The following is a 21713-nucleotide window of genomic DNA, read 5'->3' on the forward strand; positions in this document are numbered from 1 at the left end:
GCTCTACCAAAAGGTTATCTCCTAATAAGTGCAGCATCTGAACAAGCAAGTGATGGGTCATGCAGTCTGGTCTTTTGAATCCCTTCCCTTTTGTGAGCAGAAACAGAGCCAGTGGCATAAGCTTCCACTGATGTACATCAGCTGAAGTTTTGACAGAGCCCTTGTTTATGTTCACAATGGAAGGGAGCCTCACTGGGCAATTGACCAAAGATGACAATTATTTTATTTGCAAAGCTTACCTGAAGACAACAGCTTGTGTGTTCGTAAGAAGCTGATAGCAAGACGCATGATCGAAGCTTTGTCCAGATGTGAGCTGATATTGTGAGGCAAGGGAAGTTCATGGGCCAGCTCGTAGAATACTTCAGTTTCTTTGCTCCGTCTGCACCTGGCTGCATCCCGTGATTTTTCTTTCCTCCTTTCGGAACTGCTCCTACAACCAAAACACAGGGAAATGAAGAGAAGATATACTGAGATGCAACATATACTCAGGCAGAACAAAGCCAAGGAGCTTGGACTTCTCCACCACAATTCAGACACTTATGTTCATCCTTCAGAGTCTGCACATTCATCTTGTAATTCTTTAGCTATTTCATTAAAGCTGTCTGGGAACAAATTTCTGAAAACTGAGCTACATTTCTAAAAAGAAATATGAACAAGTAAATAAATATTTTGGATTGCAGGAGAGGGAAAGAAACTATTATAGACAAATTAGTACAGGCATGAGTTTTCACAGATGAACATCTGAAACCAGTTAACTGAGAATCAGATTATGTAGACATGGTCTAGAGGGGCAGGGTATAAATTTAATAAATAAAATAGTAATAAATATTATACAGTAATTTGTTTACCTAGGCCACTATCATGAACTGTGTCTGAGATGGGCTCTTCAGCCTCAGGTAAGTCCCAATTCCATCTTACTGTCAGAGACTGTAACAGTAGAGAACCATAAACGCAACTAAATGTTTATGAAACTAATTTAGCAATTTGGAGTAATGGTTCTATGAAATGGCCCCTCCATTAATTTGTTTCTTCTAATTAATTAGCTCAGTGTGTTTACTTCAGTGTACATCCCAATAAACTTTGTTGGGTCTGCTTCTGGTTAGGTTTCAGTTTGTTTTCCCAAAACATCTTAGGGGTGTGTATGTGTGTGTAAACCATTTGTGTAGACAGATTATCCCATGCTTATCTTTGACTGCAATCAAATTCTACTAACATACAGATCAATTGTATTAAACCTTTTCATAGCTCAGGTTGAAAAATTATATTGATGTCCACTCTCATAGGATAATAGAATAATTGAGTTGGAAGGGGCCTATATGGCCATCAAGCCCAACCCCCTGCTCAATGCAGGAATCCAGGTCAAAGTAGATCTGACAGATGATTGTTCAATTTTCTCTTGAATCCCTCCAGTGTTGGAGTGTTCATCACCTGTCCAGGTAATTGGTTCCATAGTCATATTGCTCTAACAGTTAAGAGGTTTTACCTGATAATTCAGCTGAAATCTGGCTTCCTTTAGTTTGAGCCCATTATTATGTGTCCTGCACTCTCAGATGATCAAGAACAGATCCTGCCCCTCCTCTATATGACTACCTTTCAAGTATTTGAAAAGTCTTATCATATCTATAATCACAACTCTCACAAGTGGCAAAGAAGGCAGCCATTTTGAATGTAGCAGGTATTTTGTACTTCCCAAAATTCAAAAAGAACATCAGAACAGGGTTTTCCTGGGAGAGAGGGATGGTGCATATTCTTGCCTGTGCCTCCACATTCATCTCACCCCCCACATTCTACTTGAAAACAAAATAAGCAATGTTGAGGTTGTGAAACAGCTGAGAAATACTACCTACAAACTTGGTACAGACATAACAAATCCTTTTAAGTGAAAATACACATAAAGTGTATGGATTAAATGGACTGAATGTGGGACTTTCTGTGCACAAAACAGGTCAGAGAGAAATATATTCCCTCAATGTACAAAAATATGTCAGAGAGCAACATATTGCCTCAGTGTACACAAGTAAGGTATAGGTGAACTTCTTCCGCACGTAACAATGTGCCCTCTACTGAGGAATGAGCCTTTGGGCAAAAAGGTAAAGGTTCTGAAAACTAAATTACCCCTTATGTTAAATACACGGTGTGAAGCTAAGCATCTGTTTTTCTTTTAAAGACCAAGAAGCACTCAAGAGTCTTATTCCTGACTAGGGCCACCACCATGTATGTTTAAAAAGAAAAGGAGACTCTATGGCATGCTGTGCTGTACCTTTAATGTACTGTACCATGCAATTTAGGTTAAGAGATGAGAGAATGAGTCAGACATTTATCCTTCTGTGAACATATCTATTAATTTTGAGCTGATGCCAATGGGAGAAAGGAACTATGAGCAAATCTGTGTGCTCTGTGAAACTTCACGGGGTTCTAAAATAAGGAAAATACCACTTCTCTCAGAATTCCCCTCAAACATGTCCTGTCCTTCTGTTGTAAGACACCTCTTCTAAAATTCAAACTATACAGCAGCACCAGCAACAGACGCACACCACAACTCTAGTTATCTACACCTCTCTCACGTTATGTACCTGCCCTTTCTCAGGTCGCCTTCAGAGGCCCTCTGTTATAGGTATCTTTGCTGAAAGAAATTAAGCAGGCAGGGGTACTGTTGTGGTATTAGATTTGGAAATATTCTTCCCAGAGGTGTGCGACGGCAGCTATGCTGCTATCTTTCTCACATCAGGCTGAAAACGTATTTTCTCTGAGTCATTTTAGGAGTGGTTTTTATATGTTTTTCTAAGCTGCATTTTATTGCATCATATTTTATTATGTTAGCCAAAGAGGTTTTGTGAACAGGCAGATGAAGAAAAAAACAAATACGAATATACACTGCCCATACCTCAATCTGGACGCTACTACACTTGCATTTTCCCCCGAAACACACAGTCATACTTAATTTTATGAGAACAATCTCAGCTGAACACAAGGAGGTGAATGAGTAAGAAACATCCAAGACCAAATGATTTACCCTGAGCCTATGGGGATACCGTAGGCTAAAAATCTAAAGACAGAGCTCCTGTCAGAACCAGCCTATTTGAACCATAATGAATTAACCACAAACATAAATACAAAAACACAGTATACAACCATATATAATGTATCTCTCAAACTAATTTCTCTAACAAGTAGAATTGTTCAGCAACCTCAACAACTTGTTCAATAATATCAGATGGAAAAAATAGCCAGCATCAATAGTGGCCTGTTGAAACTTAACAAAACACGGTGTTTTCTACATATAAAGTAAGTGTCTACAGTAATGTCTGGAAGAGAATCAACATACAAAGACCAAAATTTCATTCATTCATTCATTTGATTTTTATACTGCCTATCTGGCTAACAAGGCCACTCTAGGCCGTTCACAAAAACAGAATAAAACAATAGCATAGAAAACAAAATAATCAGCAACAACCAGACAAAATATAAGAGCTACTAAAACAAATGACACTAAGAAATCATGTAATAAAAGTATAGTAAGGTGAAATAAAAGCATGGTGGAGGGTTGAATCTTAGTTATTAAAAGCACTATTGTATCAGAGTGTTTTAAAATCCAGGAGGGCCTGTCTAAATAACCATGTTTTTAATGATTTTTAAAGGATCCCAATGAACGTGCCAGGTGAATTTTGGGCAGGGAAACTGTTCCATAGTTACGTGGCAAACACCAAGAAGGTCCGATTTCTGTTCGTCCTTTTTCAGGCCTCTCTCGGGGTCAGAACTCTCTCAGCTGCCTGGCCTGGGAAGATCTTACAGGACGGGCAGATCTAATTGGAAGGAGGCATTCTGCCAGATATTGAGGTCCTAAACTCATGTTTTGTACACAGATAAAGACAATTAGAGTTTTTTTTCCCCCTTTGAGTATGCTCCCCTTGCAGAACTGAGCACACCACTTGTAACATGACTAATTTCACAAACAGCACTTCTGTGTTTGCACAAAGGAAAACCTCCAGAGGGGGCAGGCTTATACAACTGCCTTTACATGACGGATCACGTAAGTGGACAGAATTCCAGCCCACCAGTTTTACTGAAGAAAAACTATTAGAAGAAATTAAAGTAAGAAATATATTCAGTGATAGATTTTGGGAGCTGTAGACCAAAAAAGCAACATTTCCCATCTCTGAATGTGTTTCTGGATTACGAAAAATGAGATATCTGTTGATGAGCAATATAGCAATGCACTAGGAAATGCTTAGATGTGAAGCTTCAAGCTCTGGAGATTATTACAACTTCAACTTTTAGTCCAAAACAGATGCTGATAGAAGCTACTGTCCTATTGTCCAGCAACAGCTGGAGGACTAGTTTCCTTAACCCTGCTTTGGTTGATTAATGTGTTGATCATTTTTCACAAAGGGAGATTTCCCAGCATCACACTGTAGTGCGGGTTCTCTCTCTCTCTCTCTCTCTCTCTCTCTGTGCGCGCATGTGTGTTGGTGTTTTCCATATTTCAAGGGTCAGAAATCTACAGTTCATTAAGCTGTCAGGAATAAATGCTGCTGTCACAAGGCTTGTTATCACAACTTCAAATGTTAACTTGTAGAACAAGAATAGCATGTTTGAATGCTACCAAGAGATAAAGGAAAATATGTTTGGCTTTCAGTACACATGGAAACTGCTGATGAAACTGACCGGACAACTTTAGGGTAGCAAGCATTTAAAGAGGGCAATTTCAGAATGCTAAAAAACAGCAACTATTATTATTAATGTAGTGTGTGCCTGTGGGGGGGGGGGTTGTTTTAAGATAGCACAACTGTATTTTCACTTTACAAAACTCTGCCCATAGCATTAAAAACAATGTTATGAACTGTGTAGTCAATAGATGTCAAAAATAAACCTCATCAGGCCCATAGAACAACACAATTGCCCCATAGAAGTTACATTCCTGCAATTGCCGATAATATTAGGGGTGGGTGAATGAAGATACAGTGTCTTCATGAGACTCTCAGTCAGTGCATGGAAATGTATAGTAAAAAAAAAAGTTCCAACTAAAATGCCAAGATCCTCATGTAGTTATTAAGTAATTAGCTGCCATTACAGTTGTAATTCTTCCTAAAGCATCTATTTTTCCAGTTTTCAAATTTAATGCAGATTGGTATCTTTCTAGCTGCAAGAACACACTCTCTATCTTGTCTTCATACCCATATTCCTCCTCAACCATTGAAGTCAGGACACACTAGAGATGGGATAGGTTTCTTCTCTAAGAAAACACCACTTTATTTTACCCCTTGGGCGTCCTTTAAAATACACAATGCAAAAAGGGACTAGTAAGATGTGACTTACCTGGATTGTTCCACACAGCAACTGCTTGTTTTCACCAATTAAACAACTGATATAACATATTCTCTTTTTTTGCTTTTTCCATACATACTTTCCATTGTTTTCTTCCACTGTTATTGTTTTTCTATCAGCTGAATTGGCCATTGGCTAATTGTGGCCAATTGATGAGATGCCAGGTGCATCTCAATCGTATGCCTGGTCCCATGCTCAACTGCACAACACAGGTGTACTACCACACCTCAGCAATTAGCCACAGCAAGTTACAATAAGCTTACACAAAAATCAACAAGATTCCAGCTATTATGATAAAATATTTTACTATGCTGTGTATCATTTTTGGATAGGAGACGTTTAATAGCTGCCTGTGTAGGGCAGACGGAACTAAATAGGTAAATAAATCCAACCATTTTCTTTTCCAGACACTTTTGAAGACAGTTTCCAAATCCTTTTCCAGATTGTCCTTGAAAGTTTAAATCCATACCGTGTTTCCCTGAAAATAAGACAGAGTCTTATATTTTTTGCTCCAAAAAACACATTAGCGCTTATTTTCAGGGGATATTTTATTTTACAGTCATGTCGTCTTCTTCTGGTTGCTGCACAATGCTCGACAATGGTGGGGGGCGGGGTTTCGCTTAAACTGGGGCTTATTTTTGGGGTAGGGCTTATATTACGAGCATCCTGAAAAATCATACTAGGGCTTATTTTCAGATTAGGTTTTACAGTATTTTCAGGGAAACAGGGTACAACTTAAGTTGCTACACACCGTGAAAACACACTTACTCTCACTCACTCGTGCCAAGAGTTTGGAGAAACTTTGGATTACAACAATGAAAATTTCCCACCCAGCACGACTATCCAGAGAAATGTAGTCCAAAGGACTAACTTTTCTAAGCTCTGTCAATCATTATATTATAAATATATGTTATATTATATCCTATACAGTGGACCCTCTACTTACGGAATTAATCCGTATTGGAACGGTGGCTGCAGGTCGAAAAGTCTGTAGGTCGAGTCTCCATTGACCTACAATGCATTGAAAACCAATTAATCCCATAACCGGCTGTTTTTGTTCCAATTTTGTTCTATTTTGGTTTTTTTCTGGTCTGTAGGTCGATTCTCCGGGTGAAAGTTGAACCTAAATTTTGCGGCCAGAGAAGTCTGTAACTCGAAAAGTCTGTAAGTCGAGCCGTCTGTAAGTCGAGGGTCCACTGTATGTATTCAGATCAGTAAAATCATGTAAGTCAGATATAAATAATTTCATTCACTGGAACTTTCTACCGCATTTGTGTTTGGGAAACCTCAAAATGCTAATCTTAGTGCAAACCTTTTCACTGCAGCTATCAGTCATTTATTCAGGAAGGTGAGACTGAAGTACTCCTTCTGTTTACTATGGACACCATAATTATGAAGCAATTTTTTATGATTAGAAGAACGTTAGAAAGAACTGTACAAATGTGTGTGTGGAGGGGGGGGATTTGAAACTTTTATCTCTGCACCTAGCATTTAATCTAATTTGGCCCCTAAAATTATTTTTTCTATATATTTATAGCGACACAACAGAATGGGTGTTTCAGAGCTTTGGTTTTAATGCAAAATGTTTGTACGCTTAGACTGACTCTCTCTTTGTTAGTCCAGTTTTTCTTCCTTCAGTAGCAGCCCAAGGAACCATGGGGATACCCAAAGGCATATGATAATACTGTACAACAAACCTCCTCTGTTCCACGCATGGTTGTGATTTGAGTTCCTATTATCAACAGAAGTGGGAAAGAACACTGGACTTCTCAAAAAACTAATTGAAATGAACAATTTTTCACCTCCTCAGACACAGCATACCTTGCCCCAGAGATTTGAACATTTGCATGGTATATTTTGAAGAAATAAAATACACACAAACTTATGCATACAACTAGAAAATACATACAACTGAGAAAGCACAAACATAGTTTAATGAATGGGGGAAATTTCTGCAAAAAATGCATACACTAGGAAAAGTGTGTGAATAAAAATGGTGATAGACTGAAGGCATGACAAATTAAACATCTGTGTTCCTGTGCATCTGATTAGTAGTGTGAAACATATAAAAGATTATACCACAAAACTGTAAGGCACCACAGATGTAGGCAGTGTGCATATGTGTGTTCGGAGGTTTATTGGTAGAAACTAAAACAGCTACCTAAAAATCTGAAGTACTTGTAAATAACAGGAAATGCCAACCAGGTCCTTAACTCTTGGACTCATAAAAAGATCAAGGTATGGAGGGACGGATAACCTGAACCAACATCCCTCCTGAACCTTCCACCTTTTTTGCTGTTGGATTAACCTTTCCTCCACGGGTCTAAGCTGGCACATCAACCATTGTAGTTTTCCTCCCGATCTCTTCCTTATAGAGCCTACAGCTGGTGAGTCTTGACAGCCCAGAGACCAAGAATGAGGCTAAGAGATACCAGCAAAACTATCAGGAAAGTCCCTGAAAATGCTGGCTCCCACAGAGTTAATATACCCACTTAACATTTAGCCTGCCCATCTCCAGTTACCATCAACATATTTCGAGGACCTGGAAATACCAAACATTTTATTAGTTTTCTGATAAATATCTTCAAGAGCTCTTCTGTGAATTCAAGTTATTTTTTGAATCTATTATTTACAGTACTGTGGTTTCCTTCTCCAGATGTTGGCATGTCAAAATATTTACCCTAAGTGAAAGAGGTTGAGTAATGCCTCTCCAACCCGCCAGAGCCAAAACCTTAGTAGAGCAATACGTCTCACCTTTTGTTAATGCAAATTAACATTATGAACCATATTTTCAATGCATTTTTTTCAGAAAGGAACTGGAGGAAATTTTGTGTGCCCCTAATCTTTATGTATCTTGAATGAAGTTTGTGAATGAAGTCCCAGCCTCTGAGACAAAGGCTTCTCAATCTGGGCATCTAGACTATCACCAGGCCAAATCCTGTCTTCCAAAACCATGTATCCTCAAATGACTCTAACTAATACAGTTTATTCCCTATCCCCTACCTTTAAGGTTGATGGACAATGTCAAACAAGCTGGGTAAGAAGGCCTGTCTTGTTTTACACTGAATGTGTTAGAGATCATAATGTGTTCTGACCAATTATCTTCAATGAGCTAAATTAAGTACAGTCAAAAACATGGAGTTAACTTGTAATAACTTTAAAAAAAGGTTTATTAACTACAAACTTTAATATTTCAGCAGTTAACATCAAAATATAGCATTTGAGTTAAAAACAAATAAGGTTGTTTGTCTTACATGTTCCAAGCAAGTTTCTTTAGCTGTGATGAATGTTTCTAAACTGGGTAAACCACCCCCCTAAAGCTAGATGTCATGAATGCAAGTGTAAATGGAGAGAGAGAGCAACCACAGCATGTGTTCAGGCAATCTCCATCTTGGAAAAGGGCCCTTCTTCAAGGAAGAAGGCACACACAAAAAAAGGAGGGGCAGGAAATGACCAATGCACAATAGCGCCCCAATAGCAGGGTAGAACTGAGTGACTGGCAGACTCACCCACTGCATACTGGGACACAATCGATCTGCATACTCTGACACCCCTTCTCAGATCACTGTGTTCCTGATTCAATCAGATTCAATTTCCTCCGCAGATCTTGGAATCTATCCCTAGCCAACACTTAGTTAGGGTCATGTCCTTAGTGGGACAATACTCCAATTGTAACAATCTCCCTGTTTGCATCTCTCTTATGATGTGGTGTTTAACATCAATGTGTTTTGTGCAGCCACCTGTCTTTTCTGACAAGGAAAGTCTGATGCAACTTTGATTGTCTTAAAAAACCCTTATTGGAGTAGGTTCATCTACTTTCTGCAAGTCTGCAAGCAAGAGTTTGAGCCATACAGTTTCATCACAAGCTGCTGCAGCTGAGATGTACTCCGCCTCTGTAGAAGAGCGAGCTATGCTACCTTGCTTGCAGCTAATCCAACTCATTGGTCCGTTCCCATAGAAAATATATAGCCATTCGTGGATTTATGTCTTCTGCCCAATCTGCATCAGTAAACCCCACTTGTCTAGGATTTTCTACAGATGGTAATTTAAGCTTAAAATGTGCAGTACTCTTTAGCTATCTCAACACCCGCTTACTCCCAGTCCAGTCCCTTTGGGTTGGTGAGCTGGTCCTTCGGCAAAGAATGCCCACTGCTGCCACAATATCTGGTCTTGTTGTCATGGCAAGATACAGCATCTTTCCTATGGCTTCTCTGTAGCCATGGTTGATGGGCAAGAGTTCACTTGGTTCTCTCTGTTTATGAAAGCCACTTTCCATGGGAGTGGATACAGGATTGGCATCCTGCAGTCCAAGGTTTTCCACCAAGTCAAGAATCTTTTGCCTTTGGCTCAGAAGAAAACTTCCATCTTTTTCTCTCTCAATTTGTATCCCCAAGTAATAGCTGGCTTGTCCAAGTCGCTTTACTTCCACTTCGTTGTTGAGGTTGGATACAATCTCTTTCATGTCTTGTTGATCTTCACAACAAAGCATCAGGTCATCCACATATGTAAGGTCTGCCATCTTTGTTTCATGTGAAGAAAAAGTTGCCTTCAACTTTCCCCAGCATTCTTGGGAACCCACTACTTCAAATCCATTTACTGTTACACTTAGAACTGTAAAAAGCAATTCTCTACTGTTCCTCAAACATATGTAAGGGAAATATCCGGTACTGGATTTTTGCCAGCAGAACAGGCAAACCAGTAGAATAAGAAAGACCCTTAATGCAGCCTCATGTGAATTCTGGAGGGCTGAGAAAGAAGCCAGAGTTGATGCTGAGTGGCTGCAAGGGCAGGGATTCAATTTCTCTTACATTACTGTTATTAAACCAACACAATACTGCATTTATGCTTAGTTGAGAATGTGACTACATGGTCAAATATCACCAGCTTTTCTCCACTCATAAAACCAGTAAGTTTGAAATATTTTTATTGACTGCATGTTGTAGACACTGATTCAAATTTGTCTAGCCCTTTTATTCTCTGGTGGGGTGGGGTTAGTTCTACTTTTTCAAGCTGGAATGATTTGAACAGGCTTATCCCCATGTAGATGTTCCTGAAAAGATGGGGGCATGTCTGTACAGTATGTGGTGTTTTGGTGATGTAAGCAGTTGGAGTGTGATGTTCTGGTCTAGAAAAGGAGGACATGCAAAAGCAAAGCATCATGATTTTAATGTGGGGGATCAGGTGCTACAGTATTTTTCTGAATGCTATACGATCATGTGGGGAGGCCCTTTTGTTGCAAAACAAAAACTTCATGTTGTTAATTACTTAACGGACAGGTCTGAAAGTGTAATTGAAATCACCTTCACCTTCCCATCCATTACTCTTTCCCCTTACTTACAAGTGACATTTGCAGAAATTATCACATCTGTTCCCATATGGTTTTAAACTCCTGATATGATAAACTGTGGCCAGAGATCAGACAATTCCTCCATGCATTATTTGAAAGGGAAAAAAAGTAATAGATTGGAGGAAGAAGCTGGTGATCGCTGTGATGGAATCATTCTGATGTCTGAATTATGATGTGTTTTGTAGAATTACTGTTCAGGCTTCTGATGTTCTGTACCCTTAGATTGTTAAGTACCTTCTCATGTTATTTTTCTATAGAAAAATGTACAGTAGTTGTCTGAAGCTTTAAATGAGAAAGTAGCTTCACAGCAAACCATAAAGGGAGCAGCAGAGGTGGGATCAGAGGGAGGGAGGGAGGGAGGGAGGGAAGGAAGGAAGGAAGGAAGGAAGAAAGAAAGAAAGAAAGAAAGAAAGAAAGAAAGAAAGAAAGAAAGAAAGAAAGAAAGAAAGAAAGGAAGAAAGAAAGAAAGAAAGAAAGAAAGAAAGAAAGAAAGAAAGAAAGAAAGAAAGAAAGAAAGAAAGAAAGAAAGAAAGAAAGAAAGAAAGAAAGAAAGAGGTGTGTGGGCTGTATGAAGAGTGAACTCACAAACCAATCTGCAGCCCCAGTGCAAGCACTGGTTACGATTTTAAATGTAATACAGGCTGCAAATCAAATCACAGCAAAGCCAAATCATTCCAATTCAACTTTCCAGTGTAATTGCATGCTGAGTTACTTCTCTATATCTGTAAAAGTACCCCACAAATGAAATTAAGTTACTCCTTTGCTTACATCTTCATTACTGGAAAAAATATATTTGAGTACAAGTATTCAGTACACTCATGGGTTTAAGTGTGGTAAGCCCTATTTTGGAATTGACCCAAGAGTTTTATCCTGCCACTGCTGTATACTGTTTTCAGCTTTAATTAATATTTAATATTGTCTTTCAATGATATAAGCCACGCTGGGTCCTTTTGAAGGATAATGGCAGGGTAAAAATACTTTAAATAAATAGTTTAAATAATTGTTTTGTCCATTCCAGCTTCAGTTCTCCAAGAAAATCCCATCTTCTAATTTTTGGCTCTCATCCTAACTTCTAATCCTGAGGGTTTTTAAAGATGGAAATTTAGATATCAAAACTTCCCTGGCTTTCATCCCAATTTCATCCGCAGTAGTACAGCAGCAGCAATATTGGTCCAAGGCTATTTTGTCTACTTTGAAAAACCACTTAGGAAATTTTGGTTCTTGTTTCACTATCTGGTGCCATTTCCATCTCTAATAAAGTCCATTTTGCACATGTATGCTTTTCTTTTCTGGTGTTTTATAAGTGTTATTACAGGGTCTCAACCCCATCTCTTCCAATAGTGCATCAGCAGCAGCTCATCTTTTTAGCCCAAAAGACATTTGTCTTGCATATGAGACAATCTAAATTTATTCTTTAGTAATCAGTTTTACAGATACTTTCTTGCCTGTTTATTATCGGAAGCCAGAGCACAGTTATTACTGTATGTTGACAACTGCATTTCTGTCACCTTCTTCTCACACTGCTTAGAGAGGCACTTCTTATTTCTAGGAATACATTAGAAATATTTCTAGCAATTTATTTTAAAATACTATAAACAATCCAACAGTAATTCACTTTTAGGAGCTTAGGGGGCAGCACACTTAAGAGGAAGCATAAAAATTGATTATGCATTTTTGCAATAAAGAAAAGAGAGAATGCCAGCTTTTGATATCCCCAGCAGTCTGTATCTGTCTGCTGAGTGGCAGACACTACTCTCAGTTTTTGAGAGACTAGATGGCTTATCAATAGAGAAAAAGAACTGCAGACAATGAAAAGGTTACCTTTTTCGGACTATAAATACAAGAACCACACAGCCAGCATGTCTACTTGCTTTGATTCAAACAAGTTACTTTTTCACGGTCTGAGATTATCCATTCTCTTGTAAAATATGCATTCAATTTTACAAGATGTATTTTCAGTCTCTTCCCACATCAACATCAGTACAAAAAGCCTTGCAGTCATACTTCCTCAGTTCTATTCTGAATCTGTCTAAGACCAACATCATTGACTGGGCTTGAAACAATGGCCCTTTTTATATCAAGGAAATACTTCCACAGTTTGGGAAGGGATGGTTTACGGTAAATGAAAGAAGCTTGTACAAAAAGCTAAACACACATCTGGATATTTATGAACTACAATTACAGTAAGGGAAAATGCTTTCCATTCCTATAGGAACGGTCTGTGCTGCAGCACAATTTCCCTAGGTAGCCTACAGTTAAAGCCTGACTCTAAGAGGTTCTCAGAGTCCAGCAGTAAAATATGAGCTGCCTGCATGGAAATCAGCACTTGTGGTGCTGTCCTCTGCAGAGTCCTTCCAGAGATGAAATGGAGGAGCAGTGGTGGTGCAGCCAGCCATAAGTGGGCTGAAGTTGCAAGGGGTGGGCAGAAGAGGTCAGAGAGAAAGGGGAAAGCTGTGGAAGAGGAGCAGGGAGAAGAAAAACTGGAACTGGAGGAAGCAGCAGTGGAGGGGGAGGCCAAGAGAAAGCAGCAATACTATGTGGGGCAGTGTTCGTCTCCCACGCCTCAGGGAGTGAGAGATCCAGGGCCACCCCTGTTCAGATCTCTCACCACCTGTGAACTACTGGCTGTCCTGGTGGATGCCGCTAGATGTTATGATCCAAAACCTTTGGAAGATACCTCACAAGAGAAAGGCTGTTCCTGTGATACAGAGAGACACAACCGAGTGACCAGATATAGTTGTAAATTGTTTGACATTTGATACTATATTAAAACCATCACACCTAGAGTAGGGCCACTGAATTAGTGGGCAGAATCAGAATCCTCTGTAAGTTCCATTGATTCAATGGGTCTGTTCCAGTTGTCCCTTACTAATAGGATTTAAATCATAACCTAATAGGATTTAAATCATAATATCTACCATAGTTTGGGGAAGTCTATCCAAGAGAATTTCCTGAGGGAGTCCACTGTGCAATTAATTACACAGTCACATTGTGGAAGATACGCTGATCAGTTTTATTTTCATGAGGATAGAACACAGAGCACAGGATCTGAAACTTGTCTTAAGGGGCAGCAAACGTGGATCCCAACTTGGGAAAGTTTCTTTTCTAATATAAAACTTAATAGATTTCCAGCAACCAACATAGTCAGTTGACTAGGGGAATTCTGGCTATTTTAGTAAAAAATGTAACTTTTTCAGCCTCTCTGGGTTGAATAGGGGAGTAACCAGCATGCCACTTATTTATTATACCCCTTCAAGTGAATGACTACTCTATACACCTATGGAATAAAGTAGCCGGGTTCATGCAGGGACACTACTGGAAGGGGTGCTAAATATTTGTTCCAAGTCAGTACTCTTAATGTTCACCAGATCCACCTGCATTGCAGTTACATGAACATCTTGATAGAAGAGTGTTCGGAAGCAATGCATTAAAGATAGAAAAACAGAGCAAAACAAAATAGTAGCTGGGAAAGTAGTGAAGGGCAGCTGTCCTCCAGCTTCATCCTCAGCCGTCCACAATAAAATACAACACTAACTGTCCTTGACATTTGGGAAATGGAAAGCACAGGACATTAGCTGCCAAGCTACCCAAGCTGTAAACAATTCCAGGGAGTCTAAATAGTAATCGAATACTTCACATCTTCACATCCTTATAACTCCAATTAAAATAGAAGATTTTTTTTTCAATGAAAGCATTTTGCTTTTTTTTTTTAGTTTTCTTTTTTCTAAATAGAGAATCATACCTTGGCAATGTTGCTTTTTTTAAAAAAAACTACAGTACAATTCCCAGAATCCTCCAGCCATTATGGTACCACGTAGCCCCCCAAAAGTAATTTTTGAGGGGCTACGTGGCTCTGCAGGGGATAATAAGCTCTGTCCACGGACCAAAGTATCTAAAAAACAATCAATTTTCTCACACAGTTTTCCATTTATCACAACCAATGGAGTTGGGAAAGGAAAATAATAATAATAAAAAAATAAACCTGCCCTTTGCCTTATTATCTCATACAGGACCCAAGATAGATGTAACAAAGTTTCTAGACTCATTATGACTTCTAATTTCATTACCTCAGCTGGACCGACCATACATACTCAGGGTGGAAAAGATACCGTAACAAAAGACTAAGAATAGATCAGAAACACAGGAAGTTTGCTCTGGGATCAAGGGAAAAAAAACACACACAAAAATACAGTGCTTTACACTCTGCTGAATTCATTCTAGGAAGAAGAACATAACCACCTAAAGGCATTGTTTCCCTAAAAGGAGGGAAGGAGAAGACAAGCTACAACCACTTAAAATAAATTATCCATTTCAGGGGCTAAGTGGCATGCTCTGCTCTTGTATTTTGACCACGCCTCATTTCCAAATGAACTCTAATTGAAAATAATTAAGCTTTTTATTGCGTTATCTAGCAAAGCAGACAAAAGGCACAACAGGTTTGTTTTACAGCTGCTCTAGCACTTGCTCTGTCCATTAACAGAGACAAATCAAGACCAATTAAAGTGCTTAAGTCACATGTTCAAAACATACTGTTCCAAATGTACTTTAACAAGCACATGGCCACATATGGATACGTGCTATGATCTTCCAGGCTCTCCTACACTGTCTGCCCCAACCACCTCTCACCAGCACGCAGAAGGTGGCTGTCATCCTCCAACACATCCAGAAGTTGTTTTGTACAAGGAGACTCTCTGATTGATTAGTTCCATTGAAATACAATGAGACAGCATCTGACAACATGTGTATGTTACATTTCAATATACAGTATTAAGAAAAACAATTAGGAGATGCATTATCCAAATGCTTTTTTTTAAAAAAATCACTCATTTGCTGAAATTGGAAAATACATAATGTTCCTCCTTGAACAAGATAACATGGTGGCAATTATCTAGGCCTAGTGCCATGCAGCTTTATGTGGGGATGCTGCCAAAGATGGTTTTGACACTGCAGATGACCTAGGACAGCTAGGTTGGCAGCGGGAACCAAGGAACAAAAATATCTTCTTTGGAACTTGGAATCTCATATTTTAGAAACCATTCATTACTTGTTACTCTTTAAAAATTTAACTCATTGGCATTATTCATTACTCTGTTGTTGTTTTTGTTGTTAATATTGTGTTAGGGAAATCATTCACTTTTAGATAAAAACTAAAACAAAACTATGTTTTGTTTTAGTTTCTAAATGTCTCTAAATTCTCCCACCCCAATATCTGCTGAGAATGCCCTACAAGCTCAAGGTGTAGATATATGCTGAGCTGAATTCTTCTGTATTGATCCGCCCATTGATTAGCAATCTATATTACACAGTTATATGGATATCAAATGGATACAACTATGTAGTGTAGACTCTGTTGTCGGGGCTTTTTCCCAGTATCCCCATCATTAGAGGCACAGCCAGGGACTATCAGAGACTGTCTTGGCAGTGCTGGCTTCTTGCTTTTGGAAAGCATTCCAAAGGAAAGTCCATCAAGAATCTACATTGCTTTCACATTAGTGTTTTAAGAACCATTACATATAGTCCATCTCTTGACTGACTGATTATCTGGATAACTGCTGTTTTACCTGTTTCAATTTTTATATGTATGTTTTCATATTTATCTCAATAATCATTTGTTTTGAACTCTATCAATTTCTAGCACATATTTGTGATCTAATTTCGCACCTTTTCCATCTACTATCTCCCCTCAAAAGTCTTTTGAAGGAGTGTTATTCCACTGGTGAGAAAACTCCTTTTTTAAAAGCCTTTTTAAAAAGTTTTCTGGTGAGAAGAGGAAATTTACTTAATCTACATACTGATTTGCTGACACAAATTCTCAGCTATTCTGACTTCTTCTAGGAAACAAATATATTTCTACCAGTTGCATAAGAAAAGATTCCATAGAAAAAGTCTATGTCAAATAAGTACTTAAATCGAACCCAGATGCCAAGGCAAAACCAAATTATCTTTTAATACTTTGCAAAAGGAAATGAAAAGCTGGAACTGGACTCAAGTGGATTGCTTCCCCCGATTAAAGAACATAAAATATAGATATATCTGACAAGATTTTGCACAAAAGTACTAGCCCTATCATTAGATATGGTGACAGGATGCCTCCGATGTCATGAAAGGGCAGCAAATTGTTATTTAATTAGTTATTATTGTATTAATGCTTCTGGGAATGAAGTGAGAGGTGCTTCTGAGATTGTCTGCTTATCTGCCAAAATAACTTGGCTAGTTTTGAGTTCTGTCTATCATGACTTGGGTGGATGATGCCATTTGCTGCTCTGGCTCTGAAATATTTCTGGGCCATCCCTGGTTGCATTAATATTTGCCTTGATTTATGTCAACACGTCTTTCATGTAAAAGCTGCTTCATTCCCCCCAAATGGGACTAACATTGTTCAAAGTCCTAGTAAATGTACAAAATCATAAACTATCAGTAAAACCCCTAAAACCAGACTGGAAAAGCCTTAGTTTAAAAACAAGTAAATCGAGAGGCCATAGTTAATGCAGCTGGAATAGAAATCTCCTTGGGAAAAGTACAGTATTCAAAAATGTAGGTGTCACCACTAAATGGACCCTGCCATTAAAGTTCTGAATAGAAAGAATAAGCAAAGTCAGATGATTAAGGGAATGGAAAGAGCCAGAGGAAGTCATTCCCTTACAATCGATATCCTGAACATTCTCATTGGCTTTCATGGGTTTTTCCCAGGCTGTGAGAGAGGTGGATGCAGCAACTCTCTGGATGCAGCAAATGAAACTAAGGAGCTTCTGGTCTTCTTAGTATCTGGTCGCGATATTACATGGGAAGTCTGTGTCAAAGCCTGGCAAGTTAAATTTTGGACTGTAACTCCCAGAATCCCTTAGCCATCAGAGCCACTAGCTATGTTAACTGAATGACTCTAGGACTTATAATAAAAAAATAATTTTTAAAAAACACCAGTGTGTCCCAAAAATACTATGGAAGCTATGCATTTTCTTATATTTGAGGTCATCTCTTGGTCATCTTTGTCTTAAACCAAAGATTTAATTGTGTGCACCTTGAGTACACAGCCATGTGCATGACCAGGCATGTAACTGAGACACATCCCAGCAACTTGTCAACGAGCCACAGAAGTTATGCAAACCTTAAATGCACACCAGTACTCTGGCCAATGTGCTATGTTAAATTGTTACCAAGTCATATAAAGGAGCTAAGAAACTCTGATTTGTTGCTTGTATACTGTTCTGGACTGAACAGGAAGTGCCTGCTTACAAACCAGCACATCAAACATCTTGAAGAGATGGGTGAGGAAGAGTTGCACAGAGAATGTATGTAGGAAGGAAGGTCCTGTTCATAATAGATGTTAAGTTAAATGTAAATGCAATAAACTCTGGTTGCACCTATTTACTGTGGCCTAAGCTTATTTCTCCTCAAAGGACAAGAGATCAGAAAAGCTACAAAGAAGAATCTGCCCCCACTCCAACACTGCTGGCCTAGGATCAAGTAGAGATGGTCTCTTTTTAACCTTCTCATTGCAGTACCCAATAAATGCCCCTCAGTCTAGGGTTGCCAGATACACAGGTAGTAAAAGGAGGACATAGAAAGACTAAAAGGAGGACAAAGGAGGACATATTGAATGTTTCATTTGAATCGTTCCAGATTAAACCCACAATCATTACAATTTTACTACAATAGCTGCCAATAAATGTATCTTAGTGAACCGACGAAGAAACGGTCATGTTAAAAAATAAAAATAAATTCAATGGAGGCTTTTTTTTCAAAATACGAGGAGTTGGCAGGCAGATGGGGGTGGGGAAAGCCAGGGGGAAGGGGGTCCTTCCACATCTCCTCCTCCCATCCAAAATTATAACATGAAATATACAAAAGCCTGATATTTTAAAGATTTTTATTTTTGCCTGCCTGACAGAGGACATTAGGCTAAAAAGGAAGACATGTCCTCCTTTTGCCTGACATCTGGCAACCCTACCTCAGTCTCATTTTTCCTGACTTATTAAGGTAGGAAGAACATGCACCAGAGACAGTGAACAGCACCAGCACCAGTTCCTGATGTCTTAAACTAGATCACTTATGAGCAAGTTAAGAAGCATCCATCCCAACATAAACTCTTGGGGGACCCCACCCTTTATATCTCTTTATATTAAAACTATTCTACACCCAAAACATGGTAGCATTCACCCTGCTTATTAATATTTATGATGAGATCTGCATGCACCAATAGGAGTTGAAGGGGGCAGAGTTAGACGCCTAGAGTGGCCTTGTAGGCCAGATGGGCGGGGTATAAATCAAATAAATAAATAAAATAAATAGGTGGAAGAGAAGAAAAAGAGTGAGAGACAGAGAGAGAGAGTGAGAGAGAGAGAGTAGGCAGTTGAGAGTGAAGAGAGAAGGTTGTTTAGTTGAGAATTAATGATATTGACTGGAGTGTTATGACCTGTAACAATAAACAATTTCTACTTGATTCTTAAATGGACTTCTATCATTAATAGTGAATAAAGTTGATGCAATCTGGTGGCAGCTGAATGACACGTACAGTGCTCCTTTGCTTGGTGAAACAACCAAAGAACACACAGGAAGGTGACAAACATTTATAGAAGGCCGTTTAGAAGCTGGCAACCACAGGCTGGCCCATCACATTTCTTAGCCCCCAAAAATCATCATCATGGGCCAACCAGTCCATTATTTTAAGGATTTCCTAGATAGAGAATACTCAGAAATGGTTTACCATTCTCCTGGGGGTGTGTGTTTCCCTGGGATTGTGCAGTTTCCTCCAGTTTGATTGCCCACTGGAGGCACGGTGGGCAATCAAATTTCCAGTCGTTGGTCTCACAGCCAGATACCTAAACCACTGGGATATCCAGCCAGCGAACACAAACATACAGCTCCTAAAAATTTATTCCAAATGAACATTCTAGAATACGGAATCAATATTGTCCCAAATTATTATTATTTTTTTCAAAAAAAGGTTTGACTGAAAAGGAAAGGGAAGGGAAACTTGACTGCTGGTTGCCAGAACTGTAATAATAGGATCTAAACAGAGCTCTTAAAGGGCTTTTACAAGAATTCCCTCCCCCGCCTTCTACAAAGAGTTCAAAAGTCAAAGCTTTCCCAAGACTCACTATGCCTGGCGCACATGCTTTTTTCCCCTTTGGATCTCCCAACATTTCATTATATAGAACAAACTGAACCCTCTTCCCATCGGGACAGTCCCACAGGAGCTCACTGAGTTCACCATGACCTCAGAAGGGATATAAAAGAAGAGTAGAATAACCTCAAAATTTGCATACAAGGCCACATGAGCTTTCACCACCATGGATGTTTTCACCGGCTCTTTTAAAGCCCAAGACACAACAAAAAGTATCCCCGAGGTCAAATACAGAGCAGGCACCAGCAACCGAAGCTCTCCAGATGTTCCTCGACGGCTGTTCCCATCAGCCCTAGACAGCAGAACCAGTAAGGGACAAAGGAAACTCTGGTTAACAACATCTGGAGGGTTACAATAGCCTACCTCTGATACACAGGGACTTCTTTCTTCTGTGTCAAGGTATAAGACAGCAGAGAATTCATAGACTGTAGTGCAAAGTTTATATTTGTAAAGGAGTACAGACAGGGCTAACCAAATGGTAGAGGTGGACTGATGTTGAAGGGAACATTTTTGCCCTTTGTTAGACCTTTGCAAGCCGCACATACAGTGACACTCCAGATTTTAAACACATACAACCCCCTAAAACTTGCCAATGATTTCTGAGCTCTTAAAAAAGAAGAGGGGAAATTATATTTAGAGGGTAAATTCTGCCCCCACATGCACAGTTTCCTGTTTTGGGGACCTGGTTTTTTTTTAACACATGTTTTTGGGGACTTCATAGTTTAATAAGGATCAGAGAGACCTGGGGACAATGATTCCAGTTTGGGGGTGCTGTGAATTCACTCTAGGTTTTACTCTGCACAGCTGGCTGGATAGCTCAGTGGTTTAGGTATCTGGTTGCGGAGGTAGGGGTTGGGATTTTGATTCTCCACTGTGCCTCCTGTGAGTAGAGCCAGCCTGTGTGGCTTTGGACAAGCTACACAATCCCACGGCACGCCTAGAAGAAGGGAGTGGTGAATTCTGAGTATTCTCTACCTGTAAAACCCTGAACAAAAGGGTCTCCATGATTCAGAATTAATATTTCATAATTTATTTAGTCTGCACATTACAAGAACCTCTCTTTGGAGGCCCATCAATGGGCTTCCTACTAATGGCTCCCAAACTTTGGAACTCCTTGCTGAAGGAGACTAGATAGTTAGCCCCACCCCCATATTGTTCTTCAGCCAACAGAACTTTGTCATTCCTGGTCTGTTGTTCAAAGGCATCTTATTAGTTGGATCCTGATTCTTTCTTGTTATGCTTCTCATTATGGGTCCAAGTATTTGAAGTTTATGCTTTAATCAACATTTGTTTTTATTTTTTATTGCTTGCCATCTTGTGAATGATTATTTTAATAGAAAGACAGGATATACAGCACGTAAGCAAGCAGAAAGTAAGTAGGTTAGTGGGTAGGTAAGTAGGTAGGTACTGTGCTTCCCCAGAAATAAAACAGGGTCTTATATTAATTTTTACTCCTAAAAACTCATTAGGGCTGAAAAATCATACAAGGGCTTATTTTCAGGTTAGGTCTTATTTTTGGGGAAACAGGGTAAGTAAGTAAGTAAGTAAGTAAGTAAGTAAGTAAGTAAGTAAGTAAGTAAGTAAGGAAGGAAGGAAGGAAGGAAGGAAGGAAGGAAGGAAGGAAGGAAGGAAGGAAGGAAGGAAGGAAGGAAGGAAGGAAGGAAGGAAGGAAGGAAGGAAGGAAGGAAATATGCTTCCCTTTCTACATTTGACAGAAAGACTATTTCAGAAAAATTCTAGAAAGCATCAATTCCCAAATGCCTCAGAATGGCAATGTGCCTCCAGTTAACATACCGTTCAACAAAAATACACTGAATATCAGTAATAAATGCTTTGTATTTTATCCATCTTACTTAGTCATCTTACTCCGCATTCATCGATCTCAAAGGAGCCTTTGACTCCGTAGACAGGAACACC

At 39.2% G+C, this 21713-nt stretch overlaps 1 protein-coding gene across 4 annotated transcripts in view; it reads right to left on the bottom strand.

The window, feature by feature from the left end:
• Positions 1–21713, bottom strand: part of EPAS1 (endothelial PAS domain protein 1) — a 121346-nt gene that overhangs the window by 57666 nt on the left and 41967 nt on the right. For all 4 annotated transcript variants that reach the window (XM_078382905.1, XM_020796898.3, XM_072989330.2 and 1 more), the window contains exon 2: positions 240–430. In XM_078382905.1, coding sequence (XP_078239031.1) covers positions 240–430 — 191 coding nt within the window. The remainder of the gene's footprint in view (positions 1–239; positions 431–21713) is intronic.

Source organism: Pogona vitticeps, chromosome 1, assembly GCF_051106095.1.
Source record: "Pogona vitticeps strain Pit_001003342236 chromosome 1, PviZW2.1, whole genome shotgun sequence".
Classification (NCBI taxonomy): Eukaryota; Metazoa; Chordata; class Lepidosauria; order Squamata; family Agamidae; genus Pogona; species Pogona vitticeps.